Source organism: Triturus cristatus, chromosome 7, assembly GCF_964204655.1.
Source record: "Triturus cristatus chromosome 7, aTriCri1.1, whole genome shotgun sequence".
Taxonomy (NCBI): domain Eukaryota; kingdom Metazoa; phylum Chordata; class Amphibia; order Caudata; family Salamandridae; genus Triturus; species Triturus cristatus.
In genome coordinates this window covers 1,281,582,871-1,281,595,959 of record NC_140590.1, presented here as the reverse complement: position 1 = coordinate 1,281,595,959, position 13,089 = coordinate 1,281,582,871, and the positions used below count along the sequence as shown (strand labels likewise).

The 13,089-nt window shown below is 49.1% G+C and overlaps 1 protein-coding gene across 4 annotated transcripts in view; it reads left to right on the top strand.

Annotated features, from left to right (window-relative positions):
• The window catches only part of LOC146811879 (sulfotransferase 1B1-like), a 368,180-nt gene that overhangs the window by 144,732 nt on the left and 210,359 nt on the right, over nt 1-13,089 (top strand). For all 4 annotated transcript variants that reach the window (XR_014966788.1, XR_014966789.1, XM_085618837.1 and 1 more), the window contains exon 4: nt 10,363-10,460. Coding sequence is in view for 2 of the 4 variants with exons in the window: in XM_085618837.1 (XP_085474963.1) it covers nt 10,363-10,460 (98 nt within the window). In the remaining 2 variants the exon portion in view is untranslated. The remainder of the gene's footprint in view (nt 1-10,362; nt 10,461-13,089) is intronic.

Genomic DNA, 13,089 nt, shown 5'->3' with positions numbered 1-13,089 from the left:
CTAACCCCTCGCCAATTCTGGCGACGGGGTTAGCATTCCACCCTTCTAGAGGGACACGACATGTACAGTACCTGAAACCCGGGTAAAATCAGACATAGCCTCAGCTCCACAAAATGGATGCTGCCACCACAGACACAAGTCTGCCCTCCTGCTGCTGGGAGTCCTTCCAGCTTGGGAGGTGTGGACAAAGGGTTTCCTGCCAGGGGAGGTGCGTGCACCACCCCAGACAGGATTTTGTGTATTGGTCAGGTAGGGCTTGAAAGAAACCAGACATGCCTGTGGCTCACAAGGAGCCTCGGTGCATATGCCAGTTCAAACCGGTCCTGGGGCACACCAGTCCCGGGCCTGGGGCGAGCTGGACAAAGGATTGGGGGTGTAACCACCCCCCTTCCTGGTCCCACCCATAGGGAGGGACCTAGCCGGTAGTCCGGCCCCTAGAATCCGAATAAAGGTAGGAGCTGTGTCCTAAGACTTCAGACATCCTGGAATCAACTTGAAACTAAGAAGAAGACGGGAACTTCGACATTCTGCTGCACAGAAGACTGAAGAAAATCTCCCCTGTGGTCAGGGAGTGACCACCTTGCTAACGCAAGCACCATCCAGCGAATCACCGTCTGCTTTGCCGCCGCCTCCCGCCGGAGCCCGAGCCCAGAGACTGACAAGACCTGGACCTCCAGACCTCTCACCGCCCGATCCACAGTCCCTGAAAAGAGGAGACCCGTGGAGGCACCGAGACACGTGGAGCCAGCCATCTTGGAACGACTACGACAAGCTGACCAGTGCAACAACCGAGGCTCCCTCCAAGTTGTGCTTTGGGTCCTGAGAAGCCCAACCCTCGAGCAGCATCTGCACCAAAGGTGAGCCCTCCAGCATCTCCACGATCTGCGTGGGGCCCTTCTGCATTTTGCCACTCGACGCGCCTAACCGGTTGCTGGCCCGCTGGCTAGTGGCCATCTTGGCGACGAAATCTACGACAAACACCGCTGGTCTGGTTGCTCCAGACTGGCCCTTGCTCCCCTCCAAAGGAGCAATCCCTCTGATCTTGCTGGTCAGAACCAACAGCTGATTTCCGAATCCTCCTGCAATTGCTTTTGCCAAGGCTTGTTTGCTTCGATCAAGTCGCCGACACCGCCGACAGCGAGAGCCTGCGTGGGACAGCTCGTGAGCCGACTCCTGGACGTCGTCGACCTTCAGGGACCACGTGGCTGCGGAGACAAGCTACCCCTCATCACCTGTTTGCACCCGACATCGCCTGGTACCCACCTGGTGCCACGCTGGTCACTGGCTAGTGACTGTGAACACTGTCCCCTCTGCTTACAGGTCTTCAACATCTCCGATCCACTCTTGGATCCACTGCATCTCTTCCCGACCGACCGCCTGCAGCATCTTTGTCCCAGGCTCAACGGAACAGATAGAAGAAACCCGACGCACTTTGAGGCCTATGCACCCGCTTCCTGTGGGTGAGGTAAAGCTGGTACTCCGGTGCCCATGTGTAGTAATACATCTCTAGTGCCTGTGTTCCAAATCTTAAGTTCCTAGGTCATCCGGAAGATTCCTTTTGCAGTAACTTTGTACTTTTTACGCACCCATTGAAACCTATGGGAGCACGCGTGTGACTATTTGCTCTGCACACGCCACCCGTGGACCTCCTGGTCACTAACTGACGTTAGCTCCTCGTAGGCCCAGCGATTCTAGAGGCCCTAGGCCTTTTCCCTTTTCTGTTCGTGGTACTTATACCACTATTTTAGTATATGGTTCGAGTGGCCACCAGGGCCTATCCATATAAAGTGCAACTTCTGTGTATTCTGTGATAATCTTGTTTGACGATTTGTGCTCCTGTGCTCATAAAGAGACTAGGGGTTACTTTGAGAAATAAATACATATATATTTTGAATATATATCTGTGTGGTGTCCTTTCATTGGTATAAAAGGGGGTTACTATTGGTAAAACAGCTTGCTTAACACGCATCACGAGTTTAGCCTCAAAGACTGCTTAGCCTACGCTACCACTAGGGCAGCTAGTCCAAAAAGGTTGACTTACAACCACACCATAAGGGTTGCTTGGCATGGTACAAGGTGGTCACTAGAACTAGTGAACAGCATATACCAGGCCAACTTCTCACATTGGTGAGCAGCGGTTGGATTTGAGCTTGCTGTGTTTTACCATTGTAATCTCTTGGTTACCAATTGAAAGATCACATAGGTACCTGTAGGTACATATAAAACAAGATTAGATATACTTAAGTTCTACTGAACTTAGTTGTTGTAGAGCAAAGGGAGTAGCACACCCTGACTACAACTACTAGATAGGTTTAGTAGGTAAACCCAAGTGTAGGTAGATTGCAACACATCCACCCACACTTAAGAGCAATGGCCGGGGCAGAGGGGTCCACTGTACCCATCTCTGTTGAGAGTGACCCCCAGAGGGCACCATCCAGCTTTGCTACCCTTAATCAGAATGAGCTCAGGCATTTGGCAACTCTTAGAGGCCTTAAACAGCCCAAGAACCCAAACTCTGCTGAGCTCAGAGAGCTCTTACAGAATGATGAGAATCAGAGAGCACTCAAGAAAGCTTCCCAGTTAGCCCCCTTAGGGTCAGGAACAGGAGGCCCCCCTTCTGAAGATACTACAGAGGTACCCAGTTCCAATAGTCACCCCTTAGATGGGATGCCTACCACAGAGGATGAGAGTGAAAAGGATACTGACAGTAGTGAGGATGAAGGGAGAACTAGCCCAGTGCCAAGTATTATACTTGGCCCAGCTAAACCAAGGCTATTGGGGACTGACAGTGGGTTCAACCCACTGGATCTCCCCAGTGGACTTAACACAGGGCTTGGAAGGCAAAGGAATCGCTCAGGTGACTCCAATGCTTCCCATGGCTCTAGAGGCTCTCAAGGTCACTCCAGGAAAAGGATGACCACCCCTCAGAGGAGGGAACATGAGGCCAGAATGCAGGAAGCCCAGCTGAGGATCAGGAAGCAGGAGCTAGAAGTAGCCCTGATGGAAGAAAAACTGAACAAGGCTAGGCAACCTAGAGAGAGTGGGTCTATACCCACTGGTGGCAGCATTGTCCCTAAGGACAAAGATAGGGTTTTCGATAATAGAAACCTGTCTAAGGTTGTGCCCCCCTACAAAAGTGGGGATGACATCCACAAGTGGATAACTGCTCTTGAGAGAGCCTGCAAAGTACAGCAGGTTCCTGAAGATCAGTGGGCAGCAATCCTCTGGCTCTCCTTTGAGGGAAGAGGCAGAGACAGACTCCTCACTGTTAGAGAAGAGGATGTCAGAAACTACAGAGTCCTGAAGAGTGTTCTGGTAGATGGGTTAGGCTTAACCACTGAACAGTACAGGTTAATGTTCAGAGACACCCAAAAGACACAGACTCAGGACTGGTCTGAATACATTGAATGTGCCACTAAGGCTTTGGAGGGTTGGTTGCTGGGAAGTAAGGTATCTGATTTTACAGGATTGTATAATTTGATGATGAGAGAACAGATTTTAAATAACTGTCAAAACCAGCAACTGCATCAACACTTGGTTGACTCTGATCTGACCTCTCCCCAAGAATTGGGAAAGAAGGCAGACAAATGGGTCAGAACCAGGGTTAAGCAAAAGAACCAGAACCAGGGCCAAGGGGGTGATCAGAAGAAAACAGACCAAAAGGGTGGAGATCAGAAATCTAAAGACCAGAAGTCTTCAACAGGGCCCCAAACTACTGCTAAGGAGGGTGGGTCCCAACAACAGTCCAAAAAGAAGAAAGAAGGTCAAAAGAAACCCTGGTGCAATCATTGCAAAAATACAACTCACTGGACTAGTGATTGCAAAAAGGGTGGAGCCCCCAACACTGTTGCCCCTAAGGCACCTGCTCCCAGTACTACTGTTAGCAGTGTTGGTCCCCAGACAAAGGGTGTAGTGGGAATCACTATGGGAACTGAAGGAGATTCTGACTTAGACAGAACCCTTACACAGGCAGTCTTGATCTGTGATGGGGACATTGATTTGTCCCTGACTGTGAGCCCCAGTAACCTGGGCAAGTACAGACAGACTCCTTTAATTAATGACAAAGTGGCTCAAGCCTACAGGGACACATGTGCCAGTGTCACTATGGTGACACCAGGCTTTGTGGACCCTGGACAGTACATACCAGGTGAGAACTACCTGGTGACCAATGCCAGCAATGCCACTACTTCACACAGTGTGGCAGTTGTTAACTTCTCATGGGGAGGGGTAACTGGCCTCAAAAGGGTTGTGGTTAGTGCAGACCTCCCAGTAGAATGTTTGTTGGGCAATGACCTAGAGAGTTCTCTATGGTCAGAAGTGGAGTACAGGACTCATGCAGAGATGTTAGGTATATCATCACATGTCCTTGCTGTGACCAGGTCACAGGCCAAAAAGTGCCTCACTGAACCACAGGTCTTGGATCCTGGAACAATGGACCAAGCACCTACCAAGAAGAAGAACAGGAGGGTCAAGGCTGTGCCTTCCCCCCTGCCTCAGAGTGATGATCAGCCTTCCCAGGAAGCTGATCTAGAGGACCCTGAAGGAACTGTCCCTGAAGAGCTTGAACCTGATCAGGTTGAGTTTCTGGGGACAGGGGGACCTTCAAGGGCTGACTTGAGGCAGGCTCAGTTATCCTGTCCCTCTCTTGAACCCCTCAGACAGCTGGCTGCTGCTGAGGCTGCTGGGAATGCTCAAGGTACCCATAAAGTGTATTGGGATGAAGGGCTCCTTTATTCAGAGGCTAGAGACCCCAAGCCTGGTGCAACCAGGAGGTTGGTTATACCTCTGCAATTTAGGGGCTTCCTTCTTACCTTGGCCCATGATATTCCTTTAGCAGGACACCTAGGCCAGAACAAGACCTGGGACAGACTTGTCCCTCACTTTCACTGGCCTCATATGAATGAAGATACAAAGGAGTTTTGTCGCTCCTGTGTTACCTGCCAAGCCAGTGGCAAATCAGGTGGCACAACAAAGGCCCCCCTAATACCACTACCTGTGGTGGGGGTCCCCTTTGAAAGAGTGGGAATAGACATAGTGGGTCCCATGGATCCTCCCACTGCATCTGGGCACAGATTTATACTGGTGGTAGTGGATCATGCCACCAGGTATCCAGAGGCAATTCCCCTTAGGACCACTACAGCTCCTGTTGTGGCCAGGGCCCTGCTGGGAGTATTCTCCAGAGTGGGGTTTCCTAAGGAGGTAGTATCTGACAGAGGTACCAACTTTATGTCAGGATACTTGACAGCTATGTGGAAGGAATGTGGTGTCAACTACAAGTTCACCACCCCTTATCACCCACAATGCAATGGGCTTGTTGAGAGATTCAACAAGACCCTAAAGGGTATGATCAAAGGATTACCTGAAAAGCTCAGGCGAAGATGGGATATCCTTCTACCCTGCCTTCTGTTTGCTTACAGAGAGGTCCCACAAAAAGGAGTTGGCTACAGCCCCTTTGAATTGTTGTTTGGGCACCCTGTGAGAGGCCCACTGTGTTTGGTGAAGGAAGGATGGGAGTTACCTCTCAAAAAGCCTAAGCTAGACATAGTGGACTATGTACTTGGTCTCCGCTCCAGGATGGCTGAGTATATGGAGAAGGCATCTAAAAACCTTGAGGCAAGCCAGGCCTTACAGAAAGCTTGGCATGACCAAAAGGCTGTATTGGTTGAGTATCAGCCAGGACAGAAGGTATGGGTGTTGGAGCCAGTGGCCCCAGCAGCACTCCAAGACAAATGGTCTGGACCCCATACAATCCTGGAAAAGAAGGGAGAGGTCACCTACTTGGTGGACCTAGGAACTCCCAGGAGTCCCCACAGGGTACTCCATGTTAACAGGCTTAAAGCATATGTTGACAGGGCAGACATGGGCTTGCTCATGGCTACAGATGAGGGACAGGAGGAAGAGAGTGACCCTCTCCCAGACCTGTTGTCTCAGAACCCTGAAGATGGCTCAGTTGAAGGAGTGACCCTTGGAGGCAACCTCACTGCCCATCAGCAGACTGAATGTAGACAGGTTCTACAATCATTTTCACATATGTTTTCCTTGATACCTAGTCAAACTGACTGGTGTACCCATGTTGTGGACACTGGTGACAGTCTGCCTGTAAAGAACAAACTTTACAGACAACCTGACCACGTCAGGGACTGTATAAAGGCTGAGGTACATAAAATGCTGGAATTAGGTGTCATTGAACCCTCAGAGAGCCCCTGGGCTAGCCCAGTGGTTCTGGTCCCCAAACCTCACACCAAAGATGGCAAGAGAGAGATGAGGTTCTGTGTGGACTACAGAGGACTCAATGCTGTCACCAGGACAGATGCACACCCTATTCCAAGGGCAGATGAGCTCATAGACAAACTAGCTTCTGCAAAGTTTTTGAGCACATTTGACTTGACAGCTGGCTATTGGCAAATCAGGTTAGCTGAGGAGTCTAAGGCCAAAACAGCATTCTCAACCCCAGGTGGGCATTATCAGTTTGTGGTGATGCCCTTTGGTCTGAAGAATGCACCTGCCACCTTCCAAAGGCTGGTGAACCAAGTCCTTACTGGGTTGGATGACTTTTGCGCAGCATATCTTGATGACATTGCTGTCTTTAGTTCCACCTGGGAGGATCACCTGATCCACCTGAAGAAGGCTCTTGAGGCTCTGCAAAGGGCAGGCCTCACTATCAAGGCTACTAAGTGCCAGATAGGGCAGAGTAAGGTTGTGTATTTGGGCCACCTTGTAGGTGGGGGCCAAGTTCAACCACTGGAGAGTAAGATACAGTCCATCAAGGATTGGTCCCCTCCAACCACCCAGACTCAAGTTCGAGCTTTCTTGGGCTTGACTGGGTATTACAGGAAGTTTGTTAAGAACTATGGGTCCATTGTGACTCCTCTTAATGATCTGACATCCAAGAAGATGCCCAAAAAGGTTCAGTGGACAGTAAGCTGTCAAAAGGCATTTGATGACCTGAAGGAGGCCATGTGCTCTGCACCTATCCTGAAAAGTCCTGACTACTCCAAAGAGTTTATTGTCCAAACAGATGCTTCTGAGTTGGGTGTGGGAGCTGTGCTGTCACAACTTAATGTAGATGGTCAAGACCAACCCATTGCTTTTATTAGCAGAAGGTTGACCCCCAGAGAGAAGAATTGGTCAGCTATTGAGAGGGAGGCCTTTGCTGTGGTGTGGGCCCTGAAGAAGCTGAGGCCATACTTGTTTGGCACTCACTTCAAGATTCAGACCGACCATAAGCCCCTCTTGTGGCTCAATCAGATGAAGGGTGAAAACCCCAAACTGCTTAGGTGGTCCATTTCCCTACAGGGGATGGACTTTACAGTGGAGCACCGGCCAGGTACTGACCATGGGAATGCAGATGGTCTCTCCAGGTACTTCCACTTAGGACATGAAGACGAGACTGGTCAAGGCTAGTTTAATGTCCCAGCGTTTGGGGGGGGGTTGTGTAGGAGAGTAGGGTCTGCTATCCTATGGTCACCCCAAATTTTTGCTTTTTGCTTCACTGGTTTTTGACATATTGAGGCTGTGGGCCTGCCAATCGGACCCCCAGCCTGCTGTTCTCTCTACTAAATTAAAACTATGCACCCTAGGTGCATAACCAATTGGAAGTGGATCACCCTGTCAGCCCCTGTACCAGTGTACACTAGGTACCCAGGGCATTGGTGTACCCAAGGCCTGCCAAGGGCTGAAGCATGTATTATGCCACCCCAGGCTTGGCCTAACAATTTGACACAACTGGCTGATCACTCAGCTGGGGTAAGTTGGTGTAATCACCTCTTACTTAGGTGTAGTATACCTATACCTAACCTTAAATGGGACACCTGGTAACCTATAAGTCACTCCTATGGCAGGCCTTAACAATCCTGAAGGCAGAGTGCGTGGTTCCATGTGAGATGGTGCTCTGGCATGAGCTGAGCCTGTCTGCAGTGGTCGGAACAACTTCCTTCTACTGTTTCCAGATATCGTCATACCATATACTCTTAAGTGCATTATGAACCTCGCGGTTAAATGCTATCTTTGGTTTGGCTTTATCAAAACATGTCGAGTAAGGTGTCATACGAATTGGAATACTAACCCCTCGCCAATTCTGGCGACGGGGTTAGCATTCCACCCTTCTAGAGGGACACGACATGTACAGTACCTGAAACCCGGGTAAAATCAGACATAGCCTCAGCTCCACAAAATGGATGCTGCCACCACAGACACAAGTCTGCCCTCCTGCTGCTGGGAGTCCTTCCAGCTTGGGAGGTGTGGACAAAGGGTTTCCTGCCAGGGGAGGTGCGTGCACCACCCCAGACAGGATTTTGTGTATTGGTCAGGTAGGGCTTGAAAGAAACCAGACATGCCTGTGGCTCACAAGGAGCCTCGGTGCATATGCCAGTTCAAACCGGTCCTGGGGCACACCAGTCCCGGGCCTGGGGCGAGCTGGACAAAGGATTGGGGGTGTAACCACCCCCCTTCCTGGTCCCACCCATAGGGAGGGACCTAGCCGGTAGTCCGGCCCCTAGAATCCGAATAAAGGTAGGAGCTGTGTCCTAAGACTTCAGACATCCTGGAATCAACTTGAAACTAAGAAGAAGACGGGAACTTCGACATTCTGCTGCACAGAAGACTGAAGAAAATCTCCCCTGTGGTCAGGGAGTGACCACCTTGCTAACGCAAGCACCATCCAGCGAATCACCGTCTGCTTTGCCGCCGCCTCCCGCCGGAGCCCGAGCCCAGAGACTGACAAGACCTGGACCTCCAGACCTCTCACCGCCCGATCCACAGTCCCTGAAAAGAGGAGACCCGTGGAGGCACCGAGACACGTGGAGCCAGCCATCTTGGAACGACTACGACAAGCTGACCAGTGCAACAACCGAGGCTCCCTCCAAGTTGTGCTTTGGGTCCTGAGAAGCCCAACCCTCGAGCAGCATCTGCACCAAAGGTGAGCCCTCCAGCATCTCCACGATCTGCGTGGGGCCCTTCTGCATTTTGCCACTCGACGCGCCTAACCGGTTGCTGGCCCGCTGGCTAGTGGCCATCTTGGCGACGAAATCTACGACAAACACCGCTGGTCTGGTTGCTCCAGACTGGCCCTTGCTCCCCTCCAAAGGAGCAATCCCTCTGATCTTGCTGGTCAGAACCAACAGCTGATTTCCGAATCCTCCTGCAATTGCTTTTGCCAAGGCTTGTTTGCTTCGATCAAGTCGCCGACACCGCCGACAGCGAGAGCCTGCGTGGGACAGCTCGTGAGCCGACTCCTGGACGTCGTCGACCTTCAGGGACCACGTGGCTGCGGAGACAAGCTACCCCTCATCACCTGTTTGCACCCGACATCGCCTGGTACCCACCTGGTGCCACGCTGGTCACTGGCTAGTGACTGTGAACACTGTCCCCTCTGCTTACAGGTCTTCAACATCTCCGATCCACTCTTGGATCCACTGCATCTCTTCCCGACCGACCGCCTGCAGCATCTTTGTCCCAGGCTCAACGGAACAGATAGAAGAAACCCGACGCACTTTGAGGCCTATGCACCCGCTTCCTGTGGGTGAGGTAAAGCTGGTACTCCGGTGCCCATGTGTAGTAATACATCTCTAGTGCCTGTGTTCCAAATCTTAAGTTCCTAGGTCATCCGGAAGATTCCTTTTGCAGTAACTTTGTACTTTTTACGCACCCATTGAAACCTATGGGAGCACGCGTGTGACTATTTGCTCTGCACACGCCACCCGTGGACCTCCTGGTCACTAACTGACGTTAGCTCCTCGTAGGCCCAGCGATTCTAGAGGCCCTAGGCCTTTTCCCTTTTCTGTTCGTGGTACTTATACCACTATTTTAGTATATGGTTCGAGTGGCCACCAGGGCCTATCCATATAAAGTGCAACTTCTGTGTATTCTGTGATAATCTTGTTTGACGATTTGTGCTCCTGTGCTCATAAAGAGACTAGGGGTTACTTTGAGAAATAAATACATATATATTTTGAATATATATCTGTGTGGTGTCCTTTCATTGGTATAAAAGGGGGTTACTATTGGTAAAACAGCTTGCTTAACACGCATCACGAGTTTAGCCTCAAAGACTGCTTAGCCTACGCTACCACTAGGGCAGCTAGTCCAAAAAGGTTGACTTACAACCACACCATAAGGGTTGCTTGGCATGGTACAAGGTGGTCACTAGAACTAGTGAACAGCATATACCAGGCCAACTTCTCACAAGCTGTCACTATGATTGTAGTCACAGTGGCTCTATGGTTTATGTGGGAAGTGGTACAGGAGTGTTAATTTCAGGTTACTGTGGGTGGTGGTATAATATCACTTGTGATTAAATAATCAGGACACTAAATTCAGTTCAGTGTGTTTGTTTCATTTACACATGATATTTCTTTTCTACAGGGACTAAGGTACTGGAGGAAACCCCATCTTCCCGAATGATAAAGACGCATCTTCCCGTGTCGCTCCTTCCCAAGTCCTTCTGGGAGAAAAAGAGTAAGGTAAAAAGCAAACATAGTTACAGGAGGCAACCTGGCAGGTGCAGTGGGGGAGCAGAGGAAGAGCCAGAAGAGCACCCTGGCTGGGTTTGAGGGAAAGATTCAAAAGAAGCAGCACACCAGATAAAAGGCAATATTAGGACGAGCAGCTGGTCTGCTGGGGGTGCTGCGCTATTGACGTCTTAAGAATGGTGGCTGGTTTGGTGCGAGAGGCACAGTGGCAGCCAAAGGTGACTGGGGATTTTCATTGGCCCATTGTTGCTCCACCCTGGTGTGTACCCTGTTTTTGTTTTTACCTTAAGTGAGGTTGCAGCCGATATTTTTCAGCTCAGCTCATGTTTTCTTTTGCAATGAGGAATTCTGTCTTTATCCTGGTTGCGTCTCGTCAGGACTAAGCCAAGGAGCCTGCATGTGCCCAATTCCAGTGAGAGGGCCACAGTTGATGTTACTCCTTAGTCAAGGTCCTAGGATCATGTCACTTGAAGTGAGGTCAGAAATCCTTATTACGGTACCATTTAATGACAGGGGTATGAGGAATAAACTATCTACTTGTCCATGGTGCAGGTTGCTTCATAAATCTACTTGCCCTGTAAAATAATCCACTTGTCCCTTTGATGCCACGTAGGGTGGCAACACATTATGGCAGCAATCTCTTTACATAAGAGCTCTGATAATAACTTCTCTGATTATGGCAGCGCTCATACTACTGTAGGGTCTAAATACTAACAATTCCCTTATTTTGCCAGCTTTCCACAATTCCCTTATTTTGCCAGCTTTCCACACATCTACATACTGGGGCTGAAGGTAGTGGTAAGCAATAGTTCCAAGGCTGGAATGCCCTTTTGGGTTTGTGCAAACCTACTAACTTGCATGTTTTTGGTGTTTTCACCAGTTCTTCTTTAATCTTTTCCCATACTGAAAAAGGTTGGAAATGTTCTCCTCGCAAGGGCAGAAGTAAAACTTCTTCCAGGGTTGGGTAGAAAGTCGTTGGAGGGAAAGCAAACTTGAAAACGCTCAACAGATTTTTGCATGAACAAATCCGCTCATGCATTTTTGCTTATGCTAAAATGCAGTACAAAAGTATTTTCCACGAGTACGATTTCCTAGCCTGCTTCTGTAAATTCTCGTGAATTTACTAGTGCAAGGGTGCACTTTTGTTACTTTCTTTAAAAATTCAGCCACTAATTAGGTCTGCCGTTAACAAAGGCCTTTTGTTTTTATTAAAATTCTATCTAACTATATGCCTGCCTACTTCATGGTGAGTGACAGCATTCTGCTCTTTCACAAGAAGCATATCAGCACACAAATTAGTTTTTTTCAGTGCCAGGAACTACAGTGGAAATGTGTGCTTTTTGAGACAGAAACATTGTTCTGCTTTTTACCAATGGTGTTATAATGGTGCAATAACAGCACCCTCAACAATAACATTTTACAAAAGCCATGTCAAAGCATGAGACGCATTGACAAAACCAAAGGGCTTACCAACAATGTCAAACATATTGGCTTTGTCAAGGCATGTTTATTTTCATGTTTCCCATAAACTTGTTGAAACTGGTTCAACTGATTTTCCATCATGAATATTTTGGGAAATACTAGCATGCATCAACACATTTTACTAAATGATGCTTCAAAAAGTGTACCTAAAATTTCACAGTAGTTTAGCAAAACGTTTTTTTTGTCCTAGTTGCATTTTATTATGAACATTTTATTTTGAAAGCAAAGAATCATCAATCTTGCTTTTTAAGTTTCTGCAAATATTTGCATCTAATCAGAGAGCACTCAGGGAGCATTATATAGAGCCTCATATTGTTAAAATCTGCAAACGTGTGTACACATTTTTATAGTGGAACCACTGTCAGTAGTGCAGTCGGAGCTTACTGCATATCCTTAGAGAGTTCACTCTATTAATAAAGGCTTTGCATTAATGAACCATAAATACAAGTTTGAACAACATTAACCTATGGACCCAAATAATACCTTGACTGCAGACAATGCTCTTCCCTGACCCATAATGTGAAACTATACACTGGCAGCCAAAGGGTTTGTGCTGCAGGGGGCTAGGCCTACTTGTCCCAGAGACAAAATATAAATGACAACCTCAAAGGGGGGAGGGAGCACACTGCTTCTCATCCCAGTCTGTTGTCCTTCACCCCAATGTGTCCCGGATGTCGGGCAATAGGAACTCGACACCCCTGAATTAATATTCTAGGGTTCTTATAGTTGTGTGGTCCAATTTCCAATGGTAACTGGGACTCTGGGCCTCCGAGCTAGCCCCCATTCCTCTTCCATAGACCCTTCTTTTTCTCTCACCTTTTAATGTAACAGCTTCAAAATGTCCACATAGTCTCCTTTCCAAATTTGCTCCCATGGTGGTTACCTTCAGGTGCACTCCAGTGGTTTAAAGATGCCCATAGGGGAGCGTGTTCAAGACGCAAATGGAGTGAGACGCACGGCTCCGGGTCTCTGTTCCACTGCGTCCCGAGACTACTGCTGTTCCCTGCCGCCGGGTCTGCTAACCGGGGCAGGGAGCTTTGCCTGGAAGCAGTGGCACTGTGGGGAGCTTCTGGCCGCTCGAGGGGGACTCTGTCATGCCTGGCAGCCTGAGAGCCTTGAAGGCTCCGTCGGAGATCAC